The sequence below is a fragment of the Seriola dumerili genome, unplaced genomic scaffold (assembly GCF_002260705.1).
Source record: "Seriola dumerili isolate Sdu_G_001 unplaced genomic scaffold, Sdu_1.0 BDQW01000147.1, whole genome shotgun sequence".
Lineage (NCBI taxonomy): Eukaryota > Metazoa > Chordata > Actinopteri > Carangiformes > Carangidae > Seriola > Seriola dumerili.
Window position 1 is genome coordinate 1,217,919 of NW_019174402.1, and position 19,008 is coordinate 1,236,926.

General features: G+C 41.7%; 1 protein-coding gene across 2 annotated transcripts in view; it reads right to left on the bottom strand.

The window, feature by feature from the left end:
* LOC111225244 (transmembrane protein 189-like) overlaps window positions 1-16,008 on the bottom strand; it is a 37,315-nt gene extending 21,307 nt beyond the window's left edge. For both annotated transcript variants that reach the window (XM_022750002.1, XM_022750001.1), the window contains exon 1: window positions 15,441-16,008. In XM_022750002.1, coding sequence (XP_022605723.1) covers window positions 15,441-15,600 — 160 coding nt within the window. In that variant the 5' untranslated portion in view covers window positions 15,601-16,008. The remainder of the gene's footprint in view (window positions 1-15,440) is intronic.
* Between the last annotated feature and the right edge of the window lie 3,000 nt (window positions 16,009-19,008).

Sequence of the window (19,008 nt, forward strand, 5' to 3'; positions counted from 1 at the left end):
AAAGAATATTTGGTCCAAACAGCTGCTGGGAAACCTACAACGGTCCTTATTTCCTGCACCTGTTACCTGAACATTATTAAAAAGCTACAACGCTGCATCCTGATATATAAATGATACATTTATTCATTGTTCATAACCTCAAACCCCTCATTTCCTTACATTAACCTTGAGCAAATTCAGGCTATTCATGGGTCCTGCTCACAGGACATCATTAAGCACAGGCATGAAATATAAATATATGCATCATTTTATGCCCAAATAACCAGTATGAAGCCTGTTTGATGAGGCCCAGGTTAGACACTGTTTGGATTAAAAATAAATTCTTTTGTAAAGTGATCTATTTGGAGGAGAATTCAAAAGTTTCCTACAAGAGGTGCGACTAAGACTAAGACAATTAGATATTTGCAACATTAAAGGGAAGCTGATGTAATTCAAAAATAGAAAGATTGTTCCTCTGTTACTGTGGCACGCTGACGTACAGGAGCTGGACACAATCGCTAGATTCCTGGAGAACAACATGTTCAACCCGAGCTGTGCATGACAACATCATTTCCAAAGAAACCTGGAGTTAAACACGTTGGCCACTAGTGGAAGGGCCCATTCAGAGAAGTGCTGCCCACACTGGAGGCTGACAAGAGAGGGAGAGAGGACTTTAACAGGTGATCCCGTTTTTCACCTCAAGCTCCACAACAACAACAACAACAACAAACAAAACACATACATCCTTCACAATGTCCCTCTGCTCTATGGAAATGCTACAAGTTGTACTCTTCTGTTGAAATCCAAGTTTCTCCCCAAAGCATCTCTGTGTGAGCAGTCTGTACTTCTGCAGTCGACAGTGCAGTGTGCACACAGCTGCATTAGGCTCACTCTTGTTGAATTGTGACATATTTACTGGACAAAGTGGATTACAATACTGTGTTCAGTGCATATCATACAGCACAGGTAATGTAACTGAGGTGAAGTAGAGCGCAGTCAGCTCTGTTGTCTCCAAGCTTCATGTGGCACATTTTCCTCCACTCGACCTCAAGGTACACACACACACAAACACACACACACACACACACACACACACACACACACACACACACACACACACAGAGACACCCATGCACCTGAAGGGATCAGTACACCAAAATTCACTCTCTCCAAATTCTCACTGCATCTGCAACCACACACACACACACACACACACACACACACACACACACACACAAATATACTAGTGACCACACACACACACAGAGACACCCATGCACCTGAAGGGATCAGTACACCAAAATTCACTCTCTCCAAATTCTCACTGCATCTGCAACCACACACACACACACACACACACACACACACACACACACACACAAATATACTAGTGACCACTCACACACACATAACACGATGCTACAACTGATGGATTTCCTAACACATTCTCATATCTCTCCCTATTACACGCGCACATCCTCTGACACATACACAAATTCAGACACTCCATCTTTGTCACGTACACACACACAAACACACACGCGGTGCAGGGCCGTGGAGCAGTGGGGCGGCTGTCAGGTGATGTGCGTCAGTCCTTGGATCCTCCGGCTCCCTGGTGAGGGGAAGGAAACTAGGACAGGCCTCCACAGAGCGCAAACACACACACACACAGACACGCACACACACACGCACACACACGCACACACACACACACACACACACACACACACACACACACACACACACACACACACACACACACACACACACACACACACACACACATAAGCCCTTGTCCCTCAGGCCATGGCATTGCTGGATATCACATACAGCTACAGACAGACACATAAAAACAGCTTCTACAAGCATGTATGTAGGAAGGGACATATGCTACCATGTTTGAATACACACACACACACACACACACACACACACACACGACCCTCCCATTCCACAGTGCACACACACGAGCCGCCTTCACTTGGCATACAAACACCAAAATTAAAGCTGTATACTTAAATGCGTATAAACACACACACCCACACACACACACACACACACACACTCTCACACACACACACACACACACACACACACACTCACACTCTCACACACACACTCACACACACACTCACTCTCTCACACACACACTCACACTCACACTCTTAGGGCCAGAGCAACGCACTCATTAATATCATTCTGACAACAACTGGCTCCCTGGCAACCTCTCTGCCATCGCTCACCCAGCAGCACCCCCCGCCTGCGAGCGTGCACGCGGGTGTGCACGGGGATTTAACCTGGGCGGAGCCGGGGGAGGGGAACGAGAGGTGCTAATAGGCTGAAATTAATCAACGCCGGCTGATTCGCTGTCTGGGGAATGAGTGGCGGGCAGCAGGCAGGCAACACGTCCTGAATACTAATGGCCTAATGGAGAGGGGAGACAGAGAGTAGACCCCATTACCTATCTCTGCTGTTTTGTCAGGTAACAAGGAAACAGGGTGAGGGACTCAACCATGCTACAAAACAAGGAGTATGAGCGGTTTTAACCTAGATTAACAGCAAACACAAAACAAAAACATTTACCACAGTCAGCGCTGTCGACTCGGGTCAAGTCTGAAAAGAATTCAAAGCAATGTTGTTTCACACAAATCTACCTCAACCTTTGTGAGACGGTTACACAGTTACACTTCTCATCTTTGCTGCTCCCCATGAAGAAAATATTTAGACAAAATCTGCAGCACTAGAAAAGACAGAGTGAGAAGAGTCATAACTGTGATTCCTTTTTAAAAAAATATATATATATACGGAGGTCAAGCCTTCTTCCACACTAAGCCAGCTAAACTTGAAACCACATCTGTTCCTGCCTCTCCGTTTTGGTCTTTCATCCACAACAAACTAGAGCAAAAGGAGATTTAACAATTTCCTTATAATCTGGTATTTCATTGGGGACGTTTTGGAAATAAACACCAGGGTCAACACAAGATGTTTTCACATGTGAACAGTGTTTTTACTGAAGATTGAGGCTCATCAAGCTTGTTAACGGACCAGGCAGAGGAGACACTGAGGCTCCGATGCTTTGTGTAAAGCAGCGTAACAGGCAGCCAATCAGGAACTTGTTTGACATAGAGCCATTGATTCGCTTTTATTTCCAGCTGTGACTGTGTGTGGCTGGTAGTGTTTTCACCTTGCGAGTCTGTGTGTGTGTCATCTTGGCAATATGTGGTCCAGAAGACAGCTACTGTGGTGAGAACTAGCACAAAGGCTATTTTTTATTACTCTGTCTGTCTGTAGACAGATTGTCACTGCGGTAGCGTCACAACTGTGCAAGACACAGTCACAAAACTTTACAGATGTGTAGTTGTGACCAAAATGAAGTTCAAAGACGGGTGCCGTACTGAGTACTCATGTAATGATGTGGTAATGAATACTGAGTGCTCATGGGTCAGAACGTCAAGCAGGGTCATGGCTGATGTGACCCCAGCTTGGCTCACGGTCAAAGACAGTGTAGCACTGTACACGTGCATGTTGTACACTGTACATGTTTTTGTCAGTGGGGAAAGAGTTGAGAACAGGTCAACAGTGATGACTGTAGAGATCCAGCAAAGAAGCTAAATTAGTGTTACAGTCGTGTCTAAACGAGTGATGTTGTCTCAGAAAGTTACTGGCCATTATAGTGGGTGATTAGGCCACAAGAGACCATCATTTTTTTATTTATCAATATGTTTTATCTGGTTGAGGGTTATGTTTGAATTTTCTTTTTTCTTTTTTGTGTTTTTCTTTCTTTTTTAAAATGTATTTATTTACAAGCGCCTTTTGTGACATGGAACAATTCCTTCAAGCCAAGATGATTTTCTCCTTCAGGAGACAATAAAAGCAGCCTTGACCTTCACCTTAAACCTTAAAAGCCCTAAAAAATGTATTTTCTTAAAAGCTTGTATGATGGGGTCCTACATGAACCCAATAACAATGTAGAAAAGCTTTAATTATATTTCTGTATTTTATGTTTTCTTCTGATGCGTTTGAAGTGGAGGAAGCTCAGTAGCTAAAAAATATTGTTTTAGTTTTTTACTTAACTGATTTTGGCTTATATGATTATTTAATGTAAATCAAGAAAAAAAGAGTTAAATTTTATCATCTAAAGGCCTGGTCACACTAACATATGTCAGTTCATTCAAATTTGTGCTGTTGACCAATAGCAAGGCTTCATGACAGAGAGCTGTTACACCAGCTACTTTCATTTAACCTCCTGTGAGTATCACAGATCCACAAAAGGCCTGGTTTACCCACAGTTATGAGTCAAAGGTGCACAAACCTTTTTCAAATAAACTGTGTGCACTCACTGTCGTCTGAGCAGCCAAGCTAACTTTTATTCCACCGTTCAGTACTTCATGCCATCGTCAGCATGTTCCCAGATTACCATCGTGTTAGCTACCAGCTGCCTCTGTGACTGTGAGTCCTACATATACTTTGTAAAGATGCACAGATGAATGTCAGTGTGCCGCTTTTCAACAAGGAGGCGAGACTCTATCTGCGAATAAAAAGATGGGTGAACTGACTTGAGGTGGGTCGATGCTTTACTGGGTCTCGGCAACTATGTACCACATAGTAAATGACCTGTCGCCCCTGTGCCGTGCCATGTGCCTGTGTATTAAACTAGAAACTGTCATTGCGTCTCCGACACATACAACATATTCCCATGTTAAAGTGGTAAGGAAAAAAGATTCTTTTTTTGATTCCGTTACGACCAATCAAGTGAACACATACACACAGCGAGGGACAAAACCAAAGGCGAGGACACAAAAACAGCAAACAACAAGCGAGCCAGCCGAGCTCGCACGCTGAAAAACCACCTACAGAGTCTTTGACAAAAAGAAACTCACACACTCTGAACAGCAGCCTGACAGCGGCTCAAAGGCCGAGTCAGAGCTGCCAGCACGCCTCGGCCACGCCTTTTCTCGCTTTCTCTTCTCCTTTTTCCATCACCTTCACTCCGCCTGTCATAAAAACTCCATTTACAAACACTTATTCACACTGATGTAAAGACTGCCAACACACCAAATCACAGAGGGTGATAATGTATGTGCGAGCAGCAAGCAGACAGCTCTGCTACTCTTTTTATTCTCTGTCTCTTTCTGCGTCCCCTGGTTTGCTCTCAGTAGACTGTCTTCAGATGGGACTTGGGGAGAGAGAGGGAGAGAGAGTGATGTGGGTGGTAAAAGTGGGTCACATGCTCAGAGAGAAAGAGAATGAAAGAGGGGGAGACAGAGAGAGACGAGGGAGAGAGACACTGAGAGAGAATGACAGTAAAAAGGAAAGATCGGGTGAGAGAGAGAGGTAGAGAGACACAAAGAGGGTGAGAGAGAGAAAGAAGGGGGAGAGAGAGGGGAGGTCGAATTCCCTTGTTCAGAAGTGGATCAGTCACAGGCCTCTTTCCTTTCATCTGATCTCAGCGGACCACAGAACCTGGGACACACACACACACACACACACACAATAATAGTACAAAACACAGGGACGCAAGCAAACACACACTCGCCCACTCACTCACTGGCACACACATACACACAAAACCAACATCAACGCAAAGTACACATACCACAGATGAAGAAACGATACACAGACACAGGCACAAACACAATATGTATGTCTCTATGTGGATGTGCACGCACGCACGCACACACATGCACACACACACACTCCTGCCAGACAAACGTAATAAATCCATTACCCTGTAGATTCAACAGCAACAAAGAGAGGAATGTGGCAAATGAGATTCAACAACGGCATACCGACACAATGCCTCTCTCACACACACACACACACACAAACACGTAGACAAACAGATGCATATATCCAGCTACAATAACACACACACACACACACACACACACACACAGACATTTTAACCCACATGAGAGCCAGTGTAAGTAGGCCCTGCTCCAGCCTTCCTCCCCTGTGGAGACACAAAAAAAGGATGGACAGATCCCATCATGTGTGTGTGTTCCTTTGTGAGTGAGTGTGTGTGCTGTATGCCATCCCGTCATCTCCTGGGCTTTCTTCTACCACCATATTCATCTGCGGCCCTCATAAAGATAATTACACACACACACACCGACACAGACGCACACACACACACACACACACACAGCTCATCTCTGAACATGCACAGCGTTCCCTGCTCCTCTCTTGCGTTGGTCAAGGTCAATGGTAAAATCCTGCCTAGAAGGCTCGCCTAAAGCCACAGATGGATGGTGTGTGTGCGCTTGTGTGCAGTGTGTGTGTACTGTGCATTATCTTTGTCTGTGTCTTTATATAAATCATACCCATTATATTTCTCTATTCAGGGAATAGAAAAGCAACCTGTGTCTTCCAACTCCTTCTGAGCAAATGTTTCTAATGTGATTTATTGTTGAAAAATCCTCATTATTTACTTATTATGGTTATAACTGAGCTGAATTCTCATTTTTTCCAATGAAAAAGTACATTCAAACAAAAAAAAAAAAAACCCAGCAACATTTTAAGTGGCTCACTTTAGAGTCAGGTCATAACACTCTTCCCTGGCAACTGTAAATTCTCTGATTCTGATTGGCTGAAGGCTTTGTATTAACTTTATCTTATTATTAATAATATTATAATATAATAATAATAATAATAATAATAATAATAATAATAATATTAGTGTGTGTGTCAGCATGTGTGTGTGTGCGTGTCTGTGTGTACCTTGGGGTCGAGTGGAAGGAAAATGTTGCCACATGAAGCTTGGAGTACAAGAGAGCGGACGGCGCCTCTATAAAACTTCACCTCAGTTAGCATTAGCTGTGCTGTATGAATATGCACTACTGACAGTATTGTATATCCACCCTTTGTCCAGTTAAATATGTCACAATTCAAAAGAGTGAGCCTAATGCAGCTGTGTGCACACTGCACTGTCGACTGCAGAAGTACAGACTGCTCACAGAGATGCTGTGGGGAGAAACTTGGATTTCAACAGAAGAGTACAACTTGTAGCATTTCCATAGAGCAGAGGGACATTGTGAAGGATGTATGTGTTTTGTTTGTTGTTGTTGTTGTTGTTGTGGAGCTTGAGGTGAAACACGGGATCACCTGTTAAAGTCCTCTCTCCCTCTCTTGTCAGCCTCCAGTGTGGGCAGCACTTCTCTGAATGGGCCCTTCCACTAGTGGCCAACACTGGCTCAGCCTGTGAACTTCTTCCTGTTTAGCTACATGTTGCCTAGCAACACAATTGGCAGTAATTGGAACTATATTTATGATTCTAAAAAAGATCAAAGTTAGTTATATAAGGAAATGAGCAAGTGATACTTTTAATAAGCAGGATGATACTCTGATATTATCCCTTACGTATGTATTGGATAAGGATATGATCTGTATTCATACTTTTTTAATTTCAATAACAATATCATCATCATAATTTCAATAACTTGTATGTATTCAAATTCAAATATTTCTAAAGCAAAATTAAAAAAAAAAAAAAAATGCACTTTAATTTCTGTTTTCTACATCCTGCACTATATATGAGCCAGTTTATAGCAATTCATTTCCTTGCTAACACTCCGACAAACACATAAACACACATATCACTTTTGTTCTTGGCGAATACCAATAGTGTTTACACATCTTGGGAATAAAATGTTCATGGAAAGGGTGTTGTTCTCTACTGTTTTTATTCTTTTTTATATAATAGACACACACAGAAACAAGTGTATACAGGAGCTGAATGGAGCAGTTTAATGATGTGATTCTGCTGACTCTACTATAGTACTCCACTCTGACCCACAGTGGCCATATGCACAGTGAGGTCACAAGAACACACACAGACACACACAGAGGTCAAAGCCAAGTACAGCCCATGTGACTCTCAGGGCCCAACACACATGCACAAATGGTTTCTGACCCCTGACCTTTATGACCCTGGGGTCAGCAGTTCAGGGAGTCTAGCGCTGTGTGAGTGTGAGTGTGGGTGTGTGTGTGTGTGTGTGTGAGAGAGAGAGACAGAGACAGAGAGAGAGACAGAGAGAGAGAGAATGTGTCAACTGTCACATATGAGAAGTGAGTAAGTCACAGCTGCTTGTCTTCAATGGACAAATTCAGGTCAGTCATATTTCAGAGCTGAGACCTGTCACTTCTCTGCAGCACAGAAACATTTATTTCTGAAAATCAAGTCTGCTCTTTATGTCTTCACCCCTGGACACTAATCAGCCTGACTAGTGGGGAGTCAACAGTACACCATTCCCAGGGGTCAACAAAATATGAATTTGCATTGCAGGGATTTTTTTTTCTCTGCACACATGAATATTTGATTAAGATGTGAAAGTATTTGATAGTATACAGCAACCTTCAGACGCCTTCTCCAAAGGCTGCACATGAAGTCACACACAATGTTACACATGCTGTAACCACGAACTACATCTGGCTGAAATTATCGATTAAATTATTTGTAATCGGATGTTGGTAAAAACTCTTAGGGCCCTATTTTACACCCAGCACAAAGCGAAACCTGAGTCTTTGCTAACTTCAGAGCAACACAGTTGTGATTTTCCCATCCAGCGCCCATGTTGTTTAAAAAGCAAAACACAGTTAAACCCCTTTGAACCATGCGTCTATCGCAGCGACTGTTTTTTCCTTTTTCGCTTTCGTTAGCTTTGTCCACTTTCAAATTTGACCGAGCTCAATGACCTTGCCCTGCTTCTGTTGTTATGGTATCAAGTCCACAGCCTATGGGTAAAAAGCCTTTCGGCAATCTCAACTCTGGTACAAAGAAAATTGAAATCAATGATTGAACCCAACGGTGCAAAATTCAGACTGACTGTCTAGATGCATGGATGGTTAAATACTCAACGTTTTAAGATGAATACAAGGCTTTAAGTTATGTAATATACTTAAAGAGGAAGTATACTTCATCCCAGTACTGCACGCTCACAGTGATTTACACCCTTTCCTAAAGTGATATCTGGTCTACTTTGCATTGCTCAGATAAAACTATAGTGAGCTGAGAAATAACCTACGGCTATCTACAGCTGTGGATATACTCAACTTACAGCGATGACGCTGATAAAGACTAAAATACAGGATATTTATAGGTTTCTGTGGACGTGACTTCTCTAAAAAAGCAGAATCAGTGTAACCAGTGTTTGCAATCTAGTTTTTCCTAATCAACCAACATTTACTGTTTCACCACTTCCCCTAAAAACATTGAAGGGAAACTACTAACAGATTCCCTGCTGCGCAAGTCAGTCAATTAACCAAAAAGTTGGTTCACTGTCACCAAAAAAAAAAAAAAATCATATATTTTTTGGGTAGAATGAAGTTCCTGTGATGCAGAATGTTTTCATGTGTGCTTAATGGGAGCAGGTTGACATGCGAGTTGTCAGATGAGCTGAGTGAGGTTGAAGATCGCTTACAGGCACTGACAACAGATCCTACAGGGTAACTCAAGATCACACACACCCGCACACAACACGTACCCTAGACCATTCAGACACACACACACTCACACTCACACTCACACACACACACACACACACACACGTAAAATGATAGATTCACATACACACTAACAGACAGACAGAGACAAACACACATGTTGCTCGTGTAATTAGAGTTGGATATCTTGCAAAATGTAGAGAGCAGAAGGGAAACGATGTGAGATTACATGAGAGGAGAAGAGAGGAGAGGGGAGAGGAGAGGCAGTCAGCAGACCGTGACACTTCAGACATATGGGAGGACTGAAGAGAGACGAGGGGATGAATAGAGAATCTGTGAGAGAAATGGAGAGACGCAGAAACAGAGGGGGCAGGAGACGTATCCAGCTGTTTGTCCATCCTAGCTTTGCTGTAATGAGCCCATGTTTAGCTCTATGGAGCATTGCCAACGCCTCATCTAACTTCTCCAAACTCTAACAAGCCAAACTGCTATTTAGATTTACCTCATACTAGCACTGAACCGGACCCAAACAACTAAGCACATAACAGCGTGGTGCTCCCTGAAATGGACACTTTGACATTTTGAAGTTTTAGCTGTTTATTTTTCTTTAACAGACACTTGTCAGCATGTGGGAAACATTTTTGCTTTTAAGTTTTCATGAAATGGTTCGGCAGCATTGTTAGCGTTGCTGAGCATATCTTCCACTTGCAGCCTGCTGTGCCCTTTGACAGAAATGAGGGAAAGCTTATAAGTCATTTGGAAATTTACCTGGTGAAAACACAAAGTCACACCCAACCATGTTCTTTTCTAGTATTAAAGCCAGGATACATGTTTCCTTAGTGCACTGGATAGGTTTATCCAATATGACAGTTGACTGTATTGTGGTTGACAGCTGCCATTATGGCAGAACTTCACTGGCAGAACTTGTAGTTTGTGACTCTTGGACAAAAAGCAAACCACTGAAAATAAACTGTTATTTACAACTGACTGGTGCAGTAGCATTATCGAAAACTTGATGAAAATAAAATACTCCATGAGTTATCAGAAATGTATGTTTTTGTATTTTTTATTGTTAAAAAAATCTGCTGTAAACCAAAAGCTAGAATTCATTTGAAACTAAAAATGTGCAATGCCACTAGAATACTATTTGTGTCCCTGGTTTTAACCCCCATCCGAGTAACATCTATCAGTCACTGAAGTGCACCATTACTTTTTCAGCTGCATTTATACATGCCAGTCCAACTTTGGTGGAAAATGTTGTTTTTACAGTATGTTGGACCACATTCAGAACAAAAAGCTGATTGAGCATAAGCTTTTCCTTGTTTTTGAAGATATGTTTTCGGAGCAAGATTAAGGTTAAAGCTGGGGTAGGAAACTTTGCACAAACCAGCAAGAGTAAACTTACTTACTTAGTAAATTTTGAAAGTATCCAACTGTAAAAAAAATCCCAGTCACTCCTTCAAAGCACATGACACCTGCGCTGTCTGATGAGTGCAGGAGGACGAGTCAAAGAGAGAGGGTTGGAGAGAGGAGTGCAGCACATCACTGTCATCGCTAACCATATCCAACTACCTCAGGTCTCATTCACATGTAACAAAGCACCTGACATTATCATGATGAACATAAACAACAGGCTCAGGTTAAAGGGTTAAGCAGAGGAAGTTGTGCAAGAGGGAGGACAACCAGCGGGGTCTGAGGAAGTGGAGGCAGAGGACAGGGAGGTCGGAGATTTGTGTTTTTCAAATGACAAATGACAGACAACCAGAAAGGCTTCAGAAAAGTCTGATTTATCCTCGAGTCCACCTGTTCTTTAGGTCTGTACTGAAATTGAGTCAACAGCACTGCAAACTTCACAAGAGGAAAATACTGAACTAACTGCTATATTTTACTTCCTGTCCCCGGCATTAGAAGAACAACCATTAAAATAAGGCTTCACCAACATTTCAGGTTCAGTGACCGCGTGGAAACTTCAGTGCTAGAGCATCACTGAGTAACACATCCAGTTTGGAGTTGAGCAGCAGCGTCTGTGTTGCGTCAGAATGCTGCCTATATGACAGCCTTGTCTGGGTTATTTTTACCCAGTGTCGGTCTGCTAACTAAGCTCCACGGCCACTAAGTGACGGGGGATAAAAGTGTCAGGACCCCAAATGCATGTGTGATCCTCTTAACTATCAAACAGCACAACACTCAACAACAACAGACTAGCAAAGTAAACATGACCGAGGTTCACATCAGCATCCTTCTCATTCAGTATATTATAATATTAATATATTTATAATAATAATATTTCAATGTTTTAAAAGTTTGATTTGATGAACTGTAATGAGGTTAAAGCTGCACCATAACATTTTTTTTTTAATCAAAGCCAACATGTAATGTGAACATTTAATGATAGAGATGAACCCACAGAAAATTATCACCCATCTCTGTGGTTCCCCTCAGCTCTGTGGAGAGTTTTACTGTCTTTCAGCTCATTGTTTTGATATTACAGCTGGAAACTTTGCTGTTTTGATTTACTCTCTCCGCTCTCATCATCCATGTTTTCAGCCGCCGCAGGAAGCTGCTTTCAGCTTAAAAACTCTGAAACATTATTCTAACTTCCTGTCCAACAAACAGGTAAAGTTAGGGACTAGCTAAATTAACAGCTCCTGCACGTTTCATCCTTTAAATGGCACATGAAGCCTCATTTTATAAGATAATACTTCTACATTGACATCTAAATTGACATATGACAGCACTGTTGTTTGTAAATGCATTCAGATCAAGCATGAGCACAGCAGTATGACACTGCACTAGCAGATGTTTCATCTTTAACCTGGGCTAAATGTACATTGCTGCCATTTTAATTAGTCAGTACTTAAACTACTGGTTTTAAAATGTTTATATATGTAATCCTGTTAGTGCCAATGCTGATTAATTAATGGTGTGATCTATGAATAAATGAAAACACACCTCCAAACAAACACAGAACCTGTTGTTTCTGGTCCAGCATCTCGCTTCCCATCATCAGCTCGTATGTGTGTGTGTGTGTGTGTGTGTGTGTGTGTGTGTGTGTGTGCGCGCACATCTCCACATACGTAAGCTTGTCTGTTTACAAATGCCAGAGTGGAGATGGTTATCTCTCTAATGTACTGTCACTGAATAATAGTGTAGATCCAATTCCATTAATGACGAAGGTGACTCTGTAAAAACAGGAACACCAGTCTGACCAGCTTCCACTGAAGTGAAGGGTTTGTTCTGTGACGGGCTGCAACTAACAGAGGTTAAACAAAAAATAAATAACGTTTTTAAAAGTCTTCGGTCACCAGTCAAGTCAGAAGATCCTTTTCAGCTCAGTGGGTCGAGTCGAGGTGCGCACGGTGCCAGGGTCGGTGGCTTGTGAACATGAACGCACTCACAGTGCTGTAAGGGCTTTGCATCCAAGTGCCAACCTGGTGACACGTGTTGTTCCCTCATATGAACTTCACAATAATGTGGCGCAAACCTTTCTTTTCTCTGATCGGCATTCCTATTTTAAGAAGTGTTAACAAGTGGCCAACATGGCTCGACTAGAGGCAATTAAAATGCTCAGTGAAGTGAGAAGCAGGGCAGATGGTCAAGCAGAAACGTGGCACAGTCCAGCTTGATGCACAACTGGACAGACAGGTTTTCTTTGCTAAGGTCTGAGGCACAATGTGTTTTCCATCGCCATGCCAAAATCAATGTATGGTCGGTGATGAAATGGCTTCATTTTTCTTATTGCTTACAACCGTTTCTTCCTTTCAACCTTTTGAGCCCGTATTTGATTTAAACGAGATGAAAGTTAATAAATACTACAGACGAGCTGTGATTTGAGCTGAGTAACAAACTTCAATACTTTTAAGGCCCGAACAAATTGGTTTGATATTATCAAGGATCAAAAAATACTTTGTCATTCGATACCAAATTTCAATACCTAAGGAGGAAATGAGTAAATCTCAGTGAGCCAATAAGCATGCAGCATGCTTGGACCAAGATCTAATAATGCTGGTGATAGGCTGTTTATTTACACTAACACTGTGTAAAGAGGCCGAGCTTAAAAACAAGGCAATTCTGTCTCCAATAACAACCACTGTCATTTTATGAAACTATCCGTAGCCTGTGCACCAGCGATCCTAAAATGTAGTCTCCAGGGTCCAGACTGCTGCTTATTTCTTATTCTACCTGGCAGTTTTCGTTCTTGACGTCTAATCAGAGGCTTATTTAGCCTGGGACACCAGATGAATTCAAACTAACTGTAAAGAAGAAAAACCAGCAATACTCCAGACCCCAAGGACTGTATCTGAGGATGGCTGCTGTAGACTGTGTGACAGACATTGATTTTGTCCTAGGACTAAATGCATATCCAGGCTGAAGGCAGAAACTTCACTAGCATCTAGAAAACATAGGCATCACTCCTGTGGGAGTATGGCTCTTTACCTGAGGTATTTGATTGCAAGGTTTTTCATGCTAGGGGCATTTTAAACGTGTGTCCTTGATTGAGGTTAAAGACCCAATCTATGTTTTATTGTACTTTCATTTTACTGCATGTCCATAAAACTGGGGAACATGTGAGAGACATTAAAAAGGAAGTTTCAAAATTGATACAGCAAATGCCGATATATACTGCCTTTTGGTGCCTAGTGCAGATCAAGCTCCAAAATGACTAAACCCTGCACTTCCCATAATGCATAATGTCTTACAAACTCCAGAGCTCCAATTTTCACACAGACTTTCTTTTAAAAATATTTTCTGTCTCCATGCCCAAGCCGAAATAGAGCTCCAGAGCACTTAATATTAAACAACAGCTTTTACAGGCTGAGTAGTACTGCTTGAAAAGTAAATCTTTGTGTAAAGTCAGAGAGGTCACACGACCAGAGAAACCAGAAAACACAGGACTGCAACCTGCTTTAACCCACATCATGTTTCCTGATGCTACTCGCATCAATAAAATTGTCAACAGGCCAGAACAGCAAAGGCTTTAGTTATCTGGATAACTTTATTTAGCAAAGTCTCCTCCTTTTTGGGCACAATTTATAGGAGTCAGAACAGAAACGACAGGAGTTAAGGCGGGGGACATGGGGATCGACATGCAACAAAGGTCTCCAGCTGGACACATATTGCAGTGCATGGTCGGAGAACCTGTAGGCCAGGAGGACCCCTGAGCTTTGGGTTTGTAAGTATGGATGTTCAAAAACAGTCACTGCAACTTCTATAAATGGTAGTGTGCATCTTCCCATACCTCCTGCTGCAACTGTGTTTCAGCTTATGATTAATAGCTGACTGATACTATTGCCATCTCTCTCATCTTTGCAAAGTGTCACAATCTAGTTTTCATGTTCAGCTAGTTCCTTACCATATGGAGCCATGTTGCATTAGACAATCCAGGCTAAACTGGGTGTTCACAGGTCGCTTTAAGACAGGTGTACTCACTTTCGTTCCACTGAGGTTGAACTTTGCACAGGAGTGTACTATACAGAGGCCTTGGGTACAACTGACTATGGAGGCCCACTTTGAGTTTAAGATCAATCATTTTCTTGCAATAACAAGGAAGTGAGCCAGTGTTAAAAGTCTTCTGTTTTGCTTCCTGTTGTTGGACAGTGTGAACTTGGTCTAACAGGTATAAGAAACAGGTGACCTGCAGACAGAAACTTGTCCGCTTGGCTGTAGACACCAGGCCTTCACACACTTTAATGCAATAATTCACAGCAGGTTAAATAGCAGGTTGTAGCCTGCTGTATGACTGAAATAGTACCACATAGGTTTTGCAGTAAGTAGTCAGTAATGACATACCATTGCTAAGTTAGCCTAAAGCCTCAGTGTTAGCTGTTTGTTAACAGAAGTGACTACATCATAATCAATCATCACCATCCTTGTTATCATCATCCATGCGCCCGTCAGCACTGATGTCGCACTGTGGCTTTTAGGCCTCGACTGATGCCATGTCTCATTCTCAGCCCCGTTACCGACAGAGCAAGTGACAACAGCAACATCACTGACAACGACAATAAATAGGTCCTCACCGGGAGAGTAGAGCCTTGCCAGCTGTCGAGCCCCGGCGTGCTGCGGTCCCCAGCGAGGCGCCGCGCTGCGTGCAGCTGCCCCGTGCTCATTGCCGTTCGGATCCTCCTCCGCCATGGACCGGTGCCTGATGTCGGTCTCGGAGAGAAGCGACGCCGCCATAATTCCTGTCCGCTGCCCGCCCTGCTGCCCCCCGCTTTGACTTTCAGCTACAACACATCAATTATAGATCTGTCTCGGTTAATGACTGGATGGTTTTGTTTGTGTCCCGGTCTCCGGTGGCGGTTGTTGAGGCTGAACGGAGGAGGCAGGCTGAACCAACTGATGCTAGCTGGGATGTACCGGAGCAGCCTCGCACCACCCGGAAATACACGGACGGAGCTGCGCTGACACACAGACCTATTTCACAGGGTTTTAAAGTGTGATGAACTCATGAGATGAACCGTCACACTTTACAACGCTGAGGAACAACTTGCACATGTGTCTGCATGGAGAGCGCGGGACCTTCTGTTGTATGGCGCCTATTACACGGAAATTGCCAAACAAACTTTACTTCTGCGTCCAGTTCAACTGTCACGTCAGCTGTAGGGACCGTCTGCATCTTACACGCAGGATAAAAAGTGGAAGTGGAGTGGTACCTAAAAATCTGTTTCTGGTGTGTGTGTGTGCGCGCGCGTGTGTGTTTGTGTGTGTGTGTGCGCGCGCGCGTGTATTTGTGTGTGTGTGAGTGAGTGTCGCTTATTTGTTTCCACATAAAAACTACAGACATTGAACCAAACAAAAAATAATAATAGGAAAGAGCAGTTCACTTTATTGCACTTTAAACAGTGGAATCATCTTTTCTGCTGCCTTCAAGTGCACCTTGTAAATGATGGTTAGCACTCCCTGACTTGTGGTCAAAAGAGACTAAAATTAAACATGTAACAAAAGTTAAAACTGAATTTACACCATGGTTGTCCGATTTGATTATGTGGAATGAAATGTATGACTTAAGTCAATTGTTTACCAACTGAAGACACATCAATATCATTTGTAGAACAAATATAATACAGTTTTGACCCTGAAGGCCATACACTTAAAGGGTCAGCCATGCAGGATGTTTGGCAGATGCAGAAAACCTTGAAACCAACTGATTTATACACAGGACTTACTGTGAGTCTTACTGTTCCACCAATACACAAGCAATACAAGCAACAGACAGATATTGCATTTAGGTAACGGTTAGCAGTTCCCTCTTGTAATGCTGTGGTTGTTCAGATGGCTGGTTTCGGGAGAAGGGTACACACCCATCAGCCGTCTGGCAGGGAGGGTCTCGGCAGCTGCAAAAACTCAGCTGCACATGGATACTGCTGAAACAGAAAGTTGCAGGCTGCAGAAAATATACATTCAAACAAGTCTGTCATTCTCATAGTCATTCCTAAAAATCACGGCAAGTGGAGCTCACAAAAAAGTTTAAACCTTAGATGATCATTTAGTTTTTTGAAATGTAATTTATACAAATGTATATATTAATGTATATGGTTATAGCAACACAGTTAAACACAGATCCAAAATGACGGAGAGTTCAGCAGTTCCAGTACTGAAACACGTCCTGAGGTCTCAACCTTTTATTTTTGGCTTCTTTTTGACTTTCAATAAACATAATGAATTATCAGTAAGGGACTGGTGAGGACATTTCAGTATTCATTTTTATTTGTTTTGAGTGCACACCTTTATCATTGTATTTGGACTATTGCCTTACTCACCTTAATATATAGATTTTATGAATGTTTGACCATGATGACAATCTTTCATTTTCTTTCCTATTCCCATTTGCAGTTGCAACTCATGGACACAGCAGGAATAATTGATTTGAAGGGTAGATTCACAGTTTTTCCAGTCTTTCTAAAACAATAGGCAGGTGCCCATGTGAAATTAAAACAGCATTTTCTTGCTGTAATAATTCCTTCTGTTCAGACTGGTCATGTTTCTGATGTAAGTGATGGGGGACTAAATCCACAGTTCTTACTCTGTTTATCTGAAGCCACTGTAAGACGAACACTCTGCAGATCTGTGCAGCCTCAGGCTCTTCATCTCATTGCATTGACCTGTGCGGGACCATATTGTCGAGTCTCAGGGCTTGTTCATACCAGATCTGAATATGTTTGATCCGCGAGTTATTAAATCCATCAGGTGGCCAGAGACATGTCTCCAACGGGACGGTTTAATGCTCTGCGTCTGCTGGATGTGTAAGTGGGCGTTTTTTGCCTAACAAATTAGCTGGAACAATTTGCTCAGTGAATGGTACATCATGGCTGCAGAATACTGGACATTTTCCCTTCATATTTATGCAATTATATTTTCCAAAACAACTGGGAGCTACAGACTACTGTTTACACTCCTGAACTTACATCTATCTTATCTAAGTCTGAATTTGTAACTTGCTGTACTTATATCACTCCTGTAAAATAAATGTTTTATTTAAGCAAAACATTATTTAAATTTAGTGATTATGTATTATATATATATATATATATATATATAGTTAGATATATAACACCCAACAACCTAGAGGTTTTTTTTACAGCATTGATTATCAGGTAACAGGAAATACATTAGATGTGGCTTCTCTGTTGTCACAATGTTGACATAATCAAAGTGCCCTCTGTCTGAAGAAATATTTCACTAGAGAAAATATAAAATCTTTGTTTTTTTTGTCTTTTCACGTGTTTCTTTCTGTTAATTGTTTGTCTTTCTTTTGACGTTTCTTTAACGCTTTGTTCTATATCAATAAATGTGCCTTTCAAAACCCAAACTGAGCGTCTGGCTGCTCAGCTGATTTTGAGCTTCACTTCACCAGCACCTGTAGCACTTCATAACTCTCAGTATAATTTCCATCATACTTGGAGAGTACTGCACTTGAATAATACTAATCACTTGAATAATCACTAAATATGCATTCAAGCTCACAGATGCATTTCTTTTGAATAAATGCACATCACACAGGAGTTGCTTATTTGTCATTTATTTATTTGTTTTATCTTTTTGTCTGTACTAGATTATTGCAATCTGGTTAATTCACATTTAAAAAGCAGTCATTGACCAGACGCACTGAAATCGATGATACTCATTTTTACAATAACCATTATAGGCCCCATAGAGACTGGAAAACCCAATCCAAAAAAGAAACATCTGTATGATTTTCTGCACTTTATTTTGTTTGATGTCTTTTTTTCATAGTAATTACAAAAAGGAAAAAAATATATAACAATAATCATAAAAAGGAGAGTTTTGAGGGAAAAAACTTAGGAATATTACGACTGGCAAACAAACAATCACAACACAGCACAAGTACCTACTTACGGCGAGAAATGAAAGGTACAAAAATAAAAATAAAGAAAATAAGCGCATATGGCAGAAAGAAAAAAAAAAATCAAAGAAATTGGCACCTATGAAGTTGAATACAATAAGCAACTGAGGGGACGAGAAAGTGAAGCTTTTTCCTACAATCTATTTTAAAAAATCTCAGAACAAGGGGTGGCTTCTTGCTTTTTTTCTTTTCTATTTGTTAAAAAAAATAAAATGCATGAC